This window comes from Saccostrea cucullata, unplaced genomic scaffold (genome assembly GCF_032062105.1).
Source record: "Saccostrea cucullata isolate Sc308-1 unplaced genomic scaffold, CSIRO_AGI_Scuc_v1 ctg2756, whole genome shotgun sequence".
NCBI classification, from domain to species: domain Eukaryota; kingdom Metazoa; phylum Mollusca; class Bivalvia; order Ostreida; family Ostreidae; genus Saccostrea; species Saccostrea cuccullata.
The window spans coordinates 175,661-189,102 of record NW_026922603.1 but is presented as its reverse complement, the minus strand read 5'-3'; the positions used below and the strand labels follow the sequence as shown (position 1 = coordinate 189,102).

The window sequence follows — 13,442 nt, the reverse complement described above, 5'->3', positions numbered from 1 at the left end:
AACTATTGTAGAAATCTCATAATTATCGGATAAATATAGGTTACAAAAAGTTCGTTATTTTACAGTTTTTATAGAATGCAAATCACATACACGGTACCAAATGTGCATTTCGACAAATCACGTCTCTTCAGAGATGCTCAAGTCGAAACGTTGGAAATCCGAAATATTTTATTTTAAAAAAATTGCAAAGTTTAATTAGAGGTGCCAAAGAGTGGATCCAAATACCTCGAAGACGTTTAGATTTTAGTGTTGAAATACTAGCACTGGAGTATACATGATTGTGTATTCTTTAAATCATACCTACTGTGTCTGTAAAAGTTAATGAGGAATTTTTCGTAATAAGATGTCAGAAACTTGCAGACATGAAATTAATTTTTATATTAATTTATATACTAATATTGTTTTATAATATTTATACGTCGTCATTTTTCATTGACTTGCAATTGGACAAGCTGCTTTATTTTCTGAGCATGTGAAGGAAAAAATTAAACTGAGAAATCAATAGTAGATTCATCATGATAGCATGACTCCATAAGGTGAACAATAGTAAAAAAAAATGAAAGGAACTTCCTTTTTAAATACATTTTTTAATTAGTGAGTTCAAATAAATCCTATAAACCAACTTTTATCATAGCTGGAATAGGTTCTAAATTAAACTTTCGAAATAAAAAGAAATTAACATGCTAAAAACTAGTATACATATAAAATTTGCAATTTGTGGTCAAGGACATGAAATATATGGAGATAACGAACCGTTTTCAAGCTCAAAAGGCCAATAAAGAATACGAAATAGGAGCAGAGCAAACACAGATCTCTGAAACATCAGAGGTTGGATCAGGTGCTATGGAGGAGTGAGCATCCCCTGCCGACCGGTCATTCCAGCTGTGTGCCCCTTCTAATGATCGACAAATAACGAAAAAATCTGTCATCAATTCAGTGTATAAATAATGGACTAACAATTATGAAATAAATGTATTTTTTAGTCTAAGATTAATATAAATACACATAATGCAAAAAACATGAACATTTATTTCAAATTTACATGTCAATAAACATACACAACCTTTGAGGCCAATATACAGTGTACATTTAACTAACTGTAACACAACTGAAGCCTACATATAACTAACACAATGCTTAACTTTTTTTAGGTACTTTTTTCATTAGATATTTAAGCAGTCTATCCAAAAACTCAATATCATGAAAGTATGTAATGCACACAAAACAACGAAAAATAATATTCTTTAGTTTCTCAGATTCCGCCATAGAAGGTAACACTGCTAGCAATGTAATGGGAAATAACTTAACTTTCTTCTAAAATAATTACAAAAGCGAAAATTGAATTATTCCCCTTTTGACATATTATTATTGTAACAAGAGGCCCACGGGCCTTATAGGTCACCTGAGCATTATGCAACAACTTTCCAGTTACAGTGTATTGAATTTGATTCAATAACATGTTTTAAGCCAGATGCTATATGGCATTCACAATTTTGAAAGAGCACCATTGATCATCATAACAATAAACTTAGCAGTCGCTTAGCTTGGTTACTGAATACCCATATGCAGGGTAGGGGAACAAAAATGCACTCCAACTAATCAGTAATATTCATCAATAATCAGTAGTGCCCCTAACACTCTGACATAAACCCCTGACCCTAGGTTGCACAAATTTTTAAAAGGCACCCTTAAAATTGCCTATCAAAAAGTAAATAAATGTTTTATAAATACAAAGGACCAGATTTCAAACAATTAATTCATTTCCAGTATATAAGTAGAGCCCCCCCCCACCTGACCCTGGGGCCTTGAAATTCACAATTCTGCAAGATTAGGGCCCTTGCTCATCATAACTATATAGGTAGTTCATCTGCTTCATACCCAGAGACAGAGAAGAAAGTTTTCAAAGATTTAGTGTATTTTAACTATATAATCAATAGAGCCCCACCCTAACACCAGAACCCCTGACCCTGGGGCCATAAAATTCACAATTTTTGTAGAGGCACTCTTGCTCATCATAACTATGCACTTAGTTGGTTTATTTAATACCTAGGAGCAGAGAAGAAGATTTTCAAAGAATTCATGTAATTTCACTATATAATCAATAGAGCCCCCCTCCCAACACCAGAACCCTTGATGATAGGGCCATTAAATTCACAATTTTGGTTGAGGCACACTTGCTCATCATAACTATGCACTTAGTTAGTTTATATAATACCTAGGAGCAGAGAAGAAGATTTTCAAAGAATTCATGTAATTTCACTATATAATCAATAGAGCCCCCCCCCCCAACACCAGAATCCTTGACCCTGGGGCCATAAAATTCACAATTTTTGTAGAGGCACTCTTGCTCATCATAACTATGCACTTAGTTGGATTATTTAATACCTAGGAGCAGAGAAGAAGATTTTCAAAGAATTCATGTAATTTCACTATATAATCAATAGAGCCCCCCCCCCCCTCCCCCAACACCAGAACCCTTGATGATAGGGCCATAAAATTCACAATTTTGGTAGAGGCACTCTTGCTCATCATAACTATTTACTTACTTGGTTTATTCAATACCCAGGGGCAGAGAAGAAGATTTTCAAAGAAATCATGTTTTTACACTATATATAATCAATAGAGCCCCTCCCTAACACAAGAACCCCTGACCCTGGGGCCATAAAATTCACAATTTTGGTAGAGGCACTCTTGCTCATCATAACTATGTACTTAGTTGGTTTATTTAATACCCAGGAGCAGAGAAGAAGATTTTCAAAGAAATAATGCATTTTCACTATATACTTATTTAGCCCCGCCCTAGCACTAGAACCCCTGACCCCAGGGCCATGAATTTCACAATTTTGGTAGAGGACTCAATGCTGATTACAATCATACAAATAGTTTGACTGCTTGATGTCCAGGAGTAAAGAAGAAGATTTTTAAAGATTGCATTAATTTTAGTGGTTTTGGCCCCACCCCTCTGGCCCCAGGGGGGCAGGGATCATGAAATTCACAATTTTTGTTCCCCTTCACCCATAGATGCTTTGTGCCAAATTTGGTTGAAATTGGTTCAGTGGTTGCAGAGAAGAAGCTGAAAATGTTCAAATGTTAACACACGACACACGACACACGACGGACGACGGACGACGGACGACGACGGACGAAAACGGATAGCAATAGGTCACCTGAGTTTACTCAGGTGACCTAAAAATTATAAGAATTTGTTAAAAAAAAATTCTTTAAACCTGTGATTCAGAGTAATTCTTAAAATATTTAAATTTGCTAAATACTTCAAAAGAAAAAAGTAGAATATGCTACATACAAATATATATGACTTGTAGGAATCTTGGAGCCAGTGGTTTTGCAAACCATGAAGTACATTAGGCCTACAGTAATTACAACCAATGACTTTTTTTCTTTTCTTAGTCAAGAAGTATAGCTTGGTACTAGTGCCCCCTCTCCATATTGAAATTCTTAGGTTGTGACTCGCCCATCTGAAAATGCTTCCTACATGCCTGCAGGTGTATCACTTAAGTTCAGTACCAATCATGCAGATTTCAATGTTGCAACTGGTGCTATAGCATTAAAAAGATCCCTCAATGAATACTTTTTAGTGCAGAGCACAGGTCTTAATTTGCAGCCTTGCATTGACAGTTGTACCTTTGTACCAGTATAAATGAAAAGGTTTCAAAGGATCGAGATAAAGCAAATAATTATATACACAACCAATCACGTGTTCGATAGAGGAATATCTTAATTCTTTGACCATCTTTTGCTCAAAGTATTCGATCTAAACAATTTTGTATAATACAGTTTTCAATACATGTAAAGCTCACAACAAATCACATGTTTGATAGAGGAATATCTTAATTCTTTGACCATCTTTTGCTCAAAGCATTCGATTTATACAATTTTGTATAATACAGTTTTCAATACATGTAAAGCTCAAAACAAATCACATGTTTGAATGAGAAATATCTTAATTCTTTGACCATCTTTTGCTCAAAGCATTCGATTTAAACAATTTTGTATAATACAGTTTTCAATTACATGTGAAGCTCACAACCAATCACATGTTCGATAGAGAAATATCTTAATTCTTTGACCAACTTTTGCTCAAAGCATTCGATTTAAACAGTTTTGTATAACACAGTTTTCAATTACATGTAAAGCTAATGACTATAGTTCCCATGCACAAACAAATACTGTTTACTGCAGATAGATTATTAAGTGCCACATATTGTAATCTTAATTTTTTACCATTACCTAAATTCCTTTTTTAAACCTTTCCCCAGATTTTTATACAAGTCAACGATAGTTTATATTTGTAAAGGCAAATCAAATTTCTCACAAAGAAAATCCAGAAACATGGTGAATGCAGCAAACAGAAGGGAAAATATAATTCTCCATATTTGCATGGAGGATCTTTCATCACAGAAAGTTGTCAAGTCTCGAATATTACAGTGGCCATATTTCTGTTGGGCACATATGTTAGCAATATCTCTACTGCTGTTTATAAAGGGCAGTAGAATCCAGACAAAAACTGCTATGGCTGCTCCTTTAATGGCCATCTTCATCAGTTTCTGGTCTTCCCTCTGCCTGGCCTGGACCAATGATGGCTGTCTCTCAGTTCTGGGTGTTGGAGAGCCCTGTGGTTCCTTCTGGTTGTAGCTAGTTTTATCTTTGATTACTTTAGAAGCTGAATCACAGACCTACAATTTAATTCAATTCAATGTTACATATGCATTTCAAAGTAGTTTTCTTTATTAATTTTCACATCTACCCATGTTACTGAGCATCATGAGGAAAGTCAAGGTCAAGGATTTGCACCAAATTAACTGGGTGCCTGCGTTTAAAAGCTTCCCATGTAATATATATTAGTAATGAAAATACTAACAATAAGAGAGCTAAATTTTGTACCATAAATAAAATTGTTGAGATATTTATATTCTAATTTGGCTAAGCAATCCAGTCATTCAATATGTCTGTATGAATATTTCCCCATACTTTATTAAGGATGCCCATCTTCAGAAATGTAAAACTCATTTCAGGTGCACAGTTTTCTGCAGTTTTGTCTTGTGACCTTTAGGATGGGTATGAAATGGATCTGGCTGTATACACTGAATTACTGTAAACCAGTTTTTATTCGTGTGTGAGAAATATTCGCAAGTTTTGCAACCTACTTTAAGTTGCAAATATTAATCGCTGTGAACCATTCATTTTGCTTTGTTTTTGTAGAAAATGTTTCCTTTTTTGTGAAAATTAATTGTTACGGATTGATTACAAACCGACGAATCGAGAATAAAAGATGACACGAATAATAGTTGGTTTACAGTACATACTAACCTGTCTCATGAACTTGAGGATGGGTATGTCCAGCTCTGGATGGCGATGATCCAGACGGCTTTTCCCGACATATTTATCGTAAGTATCACAGTAGGTTGTACAAAGAAGGAAGCGGTTCTCTGGCAGTCCTAGGCCTTCTCTGAATTCCTTCTCCTGTTTGATATAGTCGGCGTCCCCCCTGTCTATCTCATCTCGATGTGTCAGAACCCCAAAGATTGGAATTACTGAAATTAATACAAGGCTTTCATTATGTCAAATCTTCACTGTTGTCTATGGAAATTAAGATATATTGATATGATATTGATAGAAACATACTAGTATTGATAAGATAAGCTAAGTTGATTTGACTTTTTAAATATGCTAATTTAAAATTAAATGCTGAAGTTGAAAAGAATACTAAACAATATTCAAAAGATTGTTGAAGGTACAATGTAACAGAGTTCTTTTTAAGTTGCCTTGTTTCTTAGTAGCTTGTATCACTACATGTACCTCTTCCCTCCTTACGGGCTGTTCGTCTAACAGCCTCCATTAGCTGTGTAGGGAGTTCATTTGTTGCGGATGCCACAAATATTATTCTGTCTATTTTTATATCCTCATTATTTTGGGAGTAATGATCTCTCAATCCCTCAATTCCCCTCTGCCTGTAAAAGATGGAAAAAGCATATAGAACAAAAAAATGAAAGCAATCTATATACTGCACACTAAAGAGTTATGATTTTGTGGTATTTTTATGCAAATAGAGTAATCTGCCCTTTTATTAAGAATAAAATAAAATTGAGATGTACAGTTTATTACATAAATTTTAATCAATTTCAAACCAGGCAATCATATTATTTTAAAGGTCAAGATGAATAGATTGAAAATGTCATTTGCAGGTATTTTTTCTTGGGGGTAAATGCAAGGTATCCTGTGTTGAAAATGTGATAGTTAAGCTCAATATTTATGCCTTTTCATTCTATAATTTTTTGAATGTCCATTTTTTCAATGTCCAAAAACTCTTTTCCTCTAGTGTATAGAGAGCTTTTAAATACTGTACCTTGAAATTGTGACGGCATCCATGAGTTTTTCTTCGTTGGGCAGCCTTCCATAGAACACAATCCGCAGGAGTTCCTCTATCAGATCATCACAGTTGTTCTCGAAACCGTTCATGTCCACCAGTGTAGGATAATTGTAGTCATATAGGGCATCAAAGTCCAGGTACTCCACTTTGGGGAAGCTGTTAAAGGTAATCTTAAGTATCAATATTCTGATAATATAATGGCAATAATGTAACAATATCCCATTCAAAATTAAAAAAAAAAGAACACACAAGGGTATATAAGAAAATAAAATATCTCATATGAATTGAAAATGAAACAAAGTTTTTCTTATTAACTTAAAAATAACAGTTCTCATAAATTTACATCAAATGAAGAGTTTTGGTTTCTCTCTATTAAAAGCTAAAATGATCTAAGACTTGTATCACATTCTTTCCCCCCACCTCAGTAAATGATGCGTGACCTGGTCACGGTGACCACCAAGGTTCCCCTCACCTCAGTAATAATGCATGTCCTGTTCACCATGACCACCACAGTTCCTTGCCTCAGTTAATGATGAGTGACCTAGCTGTCAGTTAATGATGAGTGACCTAGCTGTTCACCATGAACACCAAAGTTCCCCTTACCTCAGTAAATGATGAGTGACCTGTCCCCCTTACCTCAGTAAATGATGAGTGACCTGCCCTCCTTACCTCAGTAAATGATGAGTGACCTGTCCCCCTTACCTCAGTAAATGATGAGTGACCTGCCCTCCTTACCTCAGTAAATGATGAGTGACCTGTCCCCCTTACCTCAGTAAATGATGAGTGACCTGTCCCCCTTACCTCAGTAAATGATGAGTGACCTGTTCCCCTTACCTCAGTAAATGATGAGTGACCTGCCCTCCTTACCTCAGTAAATGATGAGTGACCTGTCCCCCTTACCTCAGTAAATGATGAGTGACCTGTCCCCCTTACCTCAGTAAATGATGAGTGACCTGTCCCTCTTACCTCAGTAAATGATGCATGACCTGTCCCCCTTACCTCAGTAAATGATGAGTGACCTGTCCCCCTTACCTCAGTAAATGATGAGTGACCTGTTCCCCCTTACCTCAGTAAATGATGAGTGACCTGCCCTCCTTACCTCAGTAAATGATGAGTGACCTGTCCCCCTTACCTCAGTAAATGATGAGTGACCTGTCCCCCTTACCTCAGTAAATGATGAGTGACCTGTCCCCCTTACCTCAGTAAATGATGAGTGACCTGTACCCCTTACCTCAGTAAATGATGCATGACCTGTCCCCCTTACCTCAGTATATGATGAGTGACCTGTCCCCCTTACATCAGTAAATTGATTGAGTGAGCTGTCACCTCAGTAAATGATGAGTGACCTGTCCCCCTTACCTCAGTAAATGATGAGTGACCTGCCCTCCTTACCTCAGTAAATGATGTGTGACCTGTTCCCCCCTTACCTCAGTAAATGATGAGTGACCTGTCCCTCTTACCTCAGTAAATGATGAGTGACCTGTCCCCCTTACCTCAGTAAATGATGAGTGACCTGCCCTCCTTACCTCAGTAAATGATGAGTGACCTGTTCCCCCTTACCTCAGTAAATGATGAGTGACCTGTCCCCCTTACCTCAGTAAATGATGAGTGACCTGTCCCTCTTACCTCAGTAAATGATGCATGACCTGTCCCCCTTACCTCAGTAAATGATGAGTGACCTGTCCCCCTTACCTCAGTAAATGATGAGTGACCTGTTCCCCCTTACCTCAGTAAATGATGAGTGACCTGCCCTCCTTACCTCAGTAAATGATGAGTGACCTGTCCCCCTTACCTCAGTAAATGATGAGTGACCTGTCCCCCTTACCTCAGTAAATGATGAGTGACCTGTCCCCCTTACCTCAGTAAATGATGAGTGACCTGTCCCTCTTACCTCAGTAAATGATGCATGACCTGTCCCCCTTACCTCAGTAAATGATGAGTGACCTGTCCCCCTTACCTCAGTAAATGATGAGTGACCTGTTCCCCTTACCTCAGTAAATGATGCATGACCTGTTCCCCCTTACCTCAGTAAATGATGAGTGACCTGCCCTCCTTACCTCAGTAAATGATGTGTGACCTGTTCCCCCCTTACCTCAGTAAATGATGAGTGACCTGCCCTCCTTACCTCAGTAAATGATGAGTGACCTATCCCCCTTACCTCAGTAAATGATGTGTGACCTGTTCCCCCTTACCTCAGTAAATGATGAGTGACCTGCCCTCCTTACCTCAGTAAATGATGAGTGACCTGTCCCCCTTACCTCAGTAAATGATGAGTGACCTGTCCCCCTTACCTCAGTAAATGATGAGTGACCTGTCCCTCTTACCTCAGTAAATGATGAGTGACCTGTTCCCCCTTACCTCAGTAAATGATGAGTGACCTGCCCTCCTTACCTCAGTAAATGATGAGTGACCTGCCCTCCTTACCTCAGTAAATGATGAGTGACCTGTTCCCCCTTACCTCAGTAAATGATGAGTGACCTGCCCTCCTTACCTCAGTAAATGATGAGTGACCTGCCCTCCTTACCTCAGTAAATGATGAGTGACCTGTCCCCCTTACCTCAGTAAATGATGAGTGACCTGCCCTCCTTACCTCAGTAAATGATGAGTGACCTGCCCTCCTTACCTCAGTAAATGATGTGTGACCTGTTCCCCCCTTACCTCAGTAAATGATGAGTGACCTGCCCTCCTTACCTCAGTAAATGATGAGTGACCTGTCCCCCTTACCTCAGTAAATGATGAGTGACCTGTTACTCTTACCTCAGTAAATGATGAGTGACCTGCCCTCCTTACCTCAGTAAATGATGTGTGACCTGTTCCCCCCTTACCTCAGTAAATGATGAGTGACCTGCCCTCCTTACCTCAGTAAATGATGTGTGACCTGTTCCCCCCTTACCTCAGTAAATGATGAGTGACCTGTTCCCCTTACCTCAGTAAATGATGCGTGATCTGTTCCCCTTACCTCAGTAAATGATGAGTGACCTGCCCTCCTTACCTCAGTAAATGATGCCTGACCTGCCCACCTTACCTCAGTAAATGATGAGTGACCTGTCCCTCTTACCTCAGTAAATGATGCATGACCTGTTCCCCCTTACCTCAGTAAATGATGAGTGACCTGTCCCTCTTACCTCAGTAAATGATGCATGACCTGTTCCCCCTTACCTCAGTAAATGATGAGTGACCTGTCCCTCTTACCTCAGTAAATGATGAGTGACCTGTTCCCCCTTACCTCAGTAAATGATGAGTGACCTGCCCTCCTTACCTCAGTAAATGATGAGTGACCTGCCCTCCTTACCTCAGTAAATGATGAGTGACCTGTTCCCCCTTACCTCAGTAAATGATGAGTGACCTGCCCTCCTTACCTCAGTAAATGATGAGTGACCTGCCCTCCTTACCTCAGTAAATGATGAGTGACCTGTCCCCCTTACCTCAGTAAATGATGAGTGACCTGCCCTCCTTACCTCAGTAAATGATGAGTGACCTGCCCTCCTTACCTCAGTAAATGATGTGTGACCTGTTCCCCCCTTACCTCAGTAAATGATGAGTGACCTGCCCTCCTTACCTCAGTAAATGATGAGTGACCTGTCCCCCTTACCTCAGTAAATGATGAGTGACCTGTTACTCTTACCTCAGTAAATGATGAGTGACCTGCCCTCCTTACCTCAGTAAATGATGAGTGACCTGCCCTCCTTACCTCAGTAAATGATGTGTGACCTGTTCCCCCCTTACCTCAGTAAATGATGAGTGACCTGTCCTCCTTACCTCAGTAAATGATGAGTGACCTGCCCTCCTTACCTCAGTAAATGATGAGTGACCTGCCCTCCTTACCTCAGTAAATGATGTGTGACCTGTTCCCCCCTTACCTCAGTAAATGATGAGTGACCTGTCCCCCTTACCTCAGTAAATGATGAGTGACCTGCCCTCCTTACCTCAGTAAATGATGAGTGACCTGCCCTCCTTACCTCAGTAAATGATGTGTGACCTGTTCCCCCCTTACCTCAGTAAATGATGAGTGACCTGCCCTCCTTACCTCAGTAAATGATGAGTGACCTATCCCCCTTACCTCAGTAAATGATGCGTGACTTGTTCCCCCTTACCTCAGTAAATGATGAGTGACTTGTTCCCCCTTACCTCAGTAAATGATGAGTGACTTGTTCCCCCTTACCTCAGTAAATGATGCGTGACTTGTTCCCCCTTACCTCAGTAAATGATGCGTGACTTGTTCCCCCTTACCTCAGTAAATGATGCGTGACCTGTTCCCCCTTACCTCAGTAAATGATGAGTGACTTGCTCGGCGTGACCACCAAAGTGTCCAACAGCAGCCCGTTCTCTCCATCCACCCACACTAAAAGCCGCCATGATTGAGTTACACAGCGATGACTTTCCGCTGCCTGCTGGTCCAATGAAGGCGATATTTAGGGGCTTACCCCCTCTGCCAACCCTCTCCTGAAAAGCCCTCACTTGACTTTGTCTCTCTTTTTCATCCTCGCTTTCACCCTCCATTTCTCTGTTTTGGCGCGGTATGTCTAATAGATTTACATCATCTGCTCCCCCTGGTGGCATGTCGAAATTATTCTCTTCTCTTCTGTATAAATAGGATACGCTTGACATGTGAGTAGTAGCAATCACTTATCTGAAACAGTTCAAGAAATCAACAAATTTTGTAGGAAATGGACCATTTTTAGCAGACACTTAAGCCACAATATCTTGTTGAAGTCTTCTTTGAAAGACCAGCAAAGCTTTATGCAAGATTTAGTCATAATAATATGCAAGCATCATCTAGCAGTGCATATACAAATTTGTTTAAACCATGGCCCCTGTGTATTTGTAAGGACTACAATTGGAAATCAAAGTTTACATTGGAATATATTGGGAAAAAATATATGCTGTTGAAGATTGACTGTATGTTGTTTATAATCCCATTCAAGAATTTTTCACTCATAAAGAAACATCAGATACTTTATTTTGGTGAAAGGTTTTTAATTTAGACCTTTCTTCAAATTTACACCTTAATTACTCAGCACTCTTGGCAACTGAGCAGTAAGGGATCTTTATCATGCCACACCTGCCATGACAATTAAGAGACCTCTCATTGATCTACAACTTTAACTTTAAAGTGCATAGAGCTTGGCGAAGGAACTGTTACAGTTGCTACTTTTAATCGACTTAGGTCAGTCATGGCCAGGTTTTGAAACAACCTTTTGTTCATCTCCTAGCAAGCTGATGATGAACTGTAAAACCAAATTGACTCAGGTGAGTGCTATGTACCATTGGCCACTTGTTTAGCAATCTACTCCTTAGCACACTTATTAAACATTTCACCCACCCATCTCAACCAATGGTGCTTTGTTTCAATCAGAATGGTGTGTTTGGGAACTTCTAGTTTTTTTTTCTCAAATAGGCCTACAATATGCTCAGTCATACTTGGAAAAAACACAGAATACACAATCCTGAAAACACGCACCTGTCTTCTCAGAGTGTAATCAAAGCTAGGCGTTAGCTCATGACATTCGAGTGATTTGATTTTCATTGCTAACTCTTATGTTATTATCTGCATTTTCAATCTACTTTCTCTTTCGTTTTCCTTTCTGCTTATTTAAAAACATTGTTAAAAACTTATGTTCACTGTAATAACAGTTGTGACATTCTTGTTGATTAATGCAGATTAGATTGTTATTTAGTTTTTAGATTATTCCTACAAACGAACTTGATAATATACGCACCAACGTTTCTCAATGCTTGGGTTTATGATGTTCAGTTTGACAGCTGTTTTCTTTGTCGCTGGACTTGCCAAGTAAGAGTTATTTACCTTGAGCAGAGACAGAAAACCTTCTCATGTTCCATCCTAAATTGATAATTATAATAAAATACAGAATAAGCGGGGGAATATTTTTTAGTTAAAGAATATATTTGTCTGCCAAATGAAATATATTTGATACATGTAAGTGATGTAACTATCAATTCGTTTCAGAGGACCACAAAACACTACAAATGTTGACCCTTTCTTAAACAACGCATCGGTGGTTCAGTGGTAGAATGCTCGCCTGCCACGCGGGCGGCCCGGGTTCGATTCCCGGCCGATGCATGTTTTTTTTACTTTCTTTTTTGTCACCCGATTGAAAAGTGGGTCTGTCCGTCCGTCCGTCATTCTGTCTGTCTGTAACGCTTTCGTTTCCACACGATATCTCGATAACCCTTTGAGCTTTCGCAATGAAATTTTGCATAGCAACTCCGTATGGATTAAAAAATAACCCTGTTGACTTTGAGATCAAAAGGTCAAAGGTAAAGGTAATAAATTCGCTAATTCTGTCTGTTATAACACTTTCGTTAACGTTTCAGCTCGATATTTCAAGAACCCTTTGAACTTTTGCAAGGAAAGAGGGTATTGCAGAAACTCGCGATTATTCCCTATCTATCGAGAAGGACATTTAAATACCCTCGTTATGTCTAAATATAGATACAGCTACGTAGAGGACTATGTTTACGGCGGGTATTTCCTGCTTGATACAGCAAAACACTCGTCATTTTGCACGAAAAAGGTACGTTGAAACAACAAAAAAGCACAATGGCTAAAGCAGCATCTTGAAAGATATACTGTAGACATCGTGCGAAAATATTTTTTCATGAAATAAAACTGTGTCCCATAATCAGTGTGATTATCCTAGACATTTTATTTTTTGTTTCAAATCAAGTGTTGGCTACTAACTAAGAGACCAAAATTGCAATAACTACAGTATGTAAAAGATAAATTATTTAAACAATACAGTAACTTTATTTTCCAAGACAAAACTAAATAATCATTACTTTTAATATAAGTCACAGCATATTAAGGAAACCAATTTAATCCTGCATTTCTAATATATAGATTAGTTATTAATTAACTTCTTGACACCCCTCCTCTCTTTCAAAAGATATAATTTCATTACACTACCATAACATATGGGGAAAAAAATATGCAAAAATGATCTAATATCAGGATTCGAACCCATTTTCTGGTAAAAGTACTAGTTGGAAGCCCACCAGCATATCCACTAGACCATTTCGGACACGATAGATT

At 38.6% G+C, this 13,442-nt stretch overlaps 1 protein-coding gene, 1 long non-coding RNA gene and 1 other non-coding gene across 6 annotated transcripts; 1 reads left to right on the top strand and 2 right to left on the bottom strand.

Annotated features, from left to right (window-relative positions):
* Nucleotides 1–1,009: 1,009 nt before the first annotated feature.
* Nucleotides 1,010–1,371, bottom strand: LOC134262065 (uncharacterized). Its single transcript, XR_009990934.1, has 2 exons — nt 1,131–1,371; nt 1,010–1,097 (listed from the first exon to the last, which is right to left on the bottom strand). It is a non-coding gene; the product is annotated as an uncharacterized LOC134262065 (long non-coding RNA).
* Nucleotides 1,372–3,220: 1,849 nt separating this feature from the next.
* On the bottom strand, nt 3,221–12,240 carry LOC134262072 (uncharacterized). 4 transcript variants are annotated; one of them, XM_062744462.1, is made up of 7 exons: nt 12,109–12,232; nt 10,673–11,018; nt 9,179–9,198; nt 6,365–6,544; nt 5,818–5,969; nt 5,329–5,552; nt 3,221–4,694 (listed from the first exon to the last, which is right to left on the bottom strand). In XM_062744462.1, exons 2-7 carry the CDS (start codon nt 10,994–10,996, stop codon nt 4,302–4,304), a joined length of 1,293 nt encoding a protein of 430 aa, XP_062600446.1. In that variant the 5' UTR covers nt 10,997–11,018; nt 12,109–12,232; the 3' UTR covers nt 3,221–4,301. The 4 variants fall into 4 exon arrangements, with proteins under 4 accessions (XP_062600446.1, XP_062600444.1, XP_062600447.1 ...); XM_062744460.1 differs by lacking the exon at nt 9,179–9,198 and adding an exon at nt 10,348–10,367 and having other exon boundaries at nt 12,109–12,231; XM_062744463.1 differs by lacking the exon at nt 9,179–9,198 and having other exon boundaries at nt 10,653–10,970; nt 12,109–12,240.
* A 159-nt stretch (nt 12,241–12,399) lies between these two features.
* Trnag-gcc (transfer RNA glycine (anticodon GCC)) lies at nt 12,400–12,470 on the top strand. The gene has a single exon. It is a non-coding gene; the product is annotated as a tRNA-Gly (tRNA).
* The last annotated feature ends 972 nt before the right edge of the window (nt 12,471–13,442 follow it).

What these genes read in the sequence shown, in the direction of transcription:
- LOC134262072 (XM_062744462.1), bottom strand. Translation starts at nt 10,996, where the DNA reads ATGTCAAGCGTATCCTATTTATACAGAAGAGAAGAGAATAATTTCGAC. An exon ending in GTCACACATCATTTACTGAG is followed by an intron (nt 6,545 to 9,178) that starts GTAAGGAGGGCA and finishes TACCTTTAACAG; the next exon opens with CTTCCCCAAAGTGGAGTACC. An exon ending in TCCTCAAGTTCATGAGACAG is followed by an intron (nt 4,695 to 5,328) that starts GTTAGTATGTAC and finishes ATTAAATTGTAG; the next exon opens with GTCTGTGATTCAGCTTCTAA.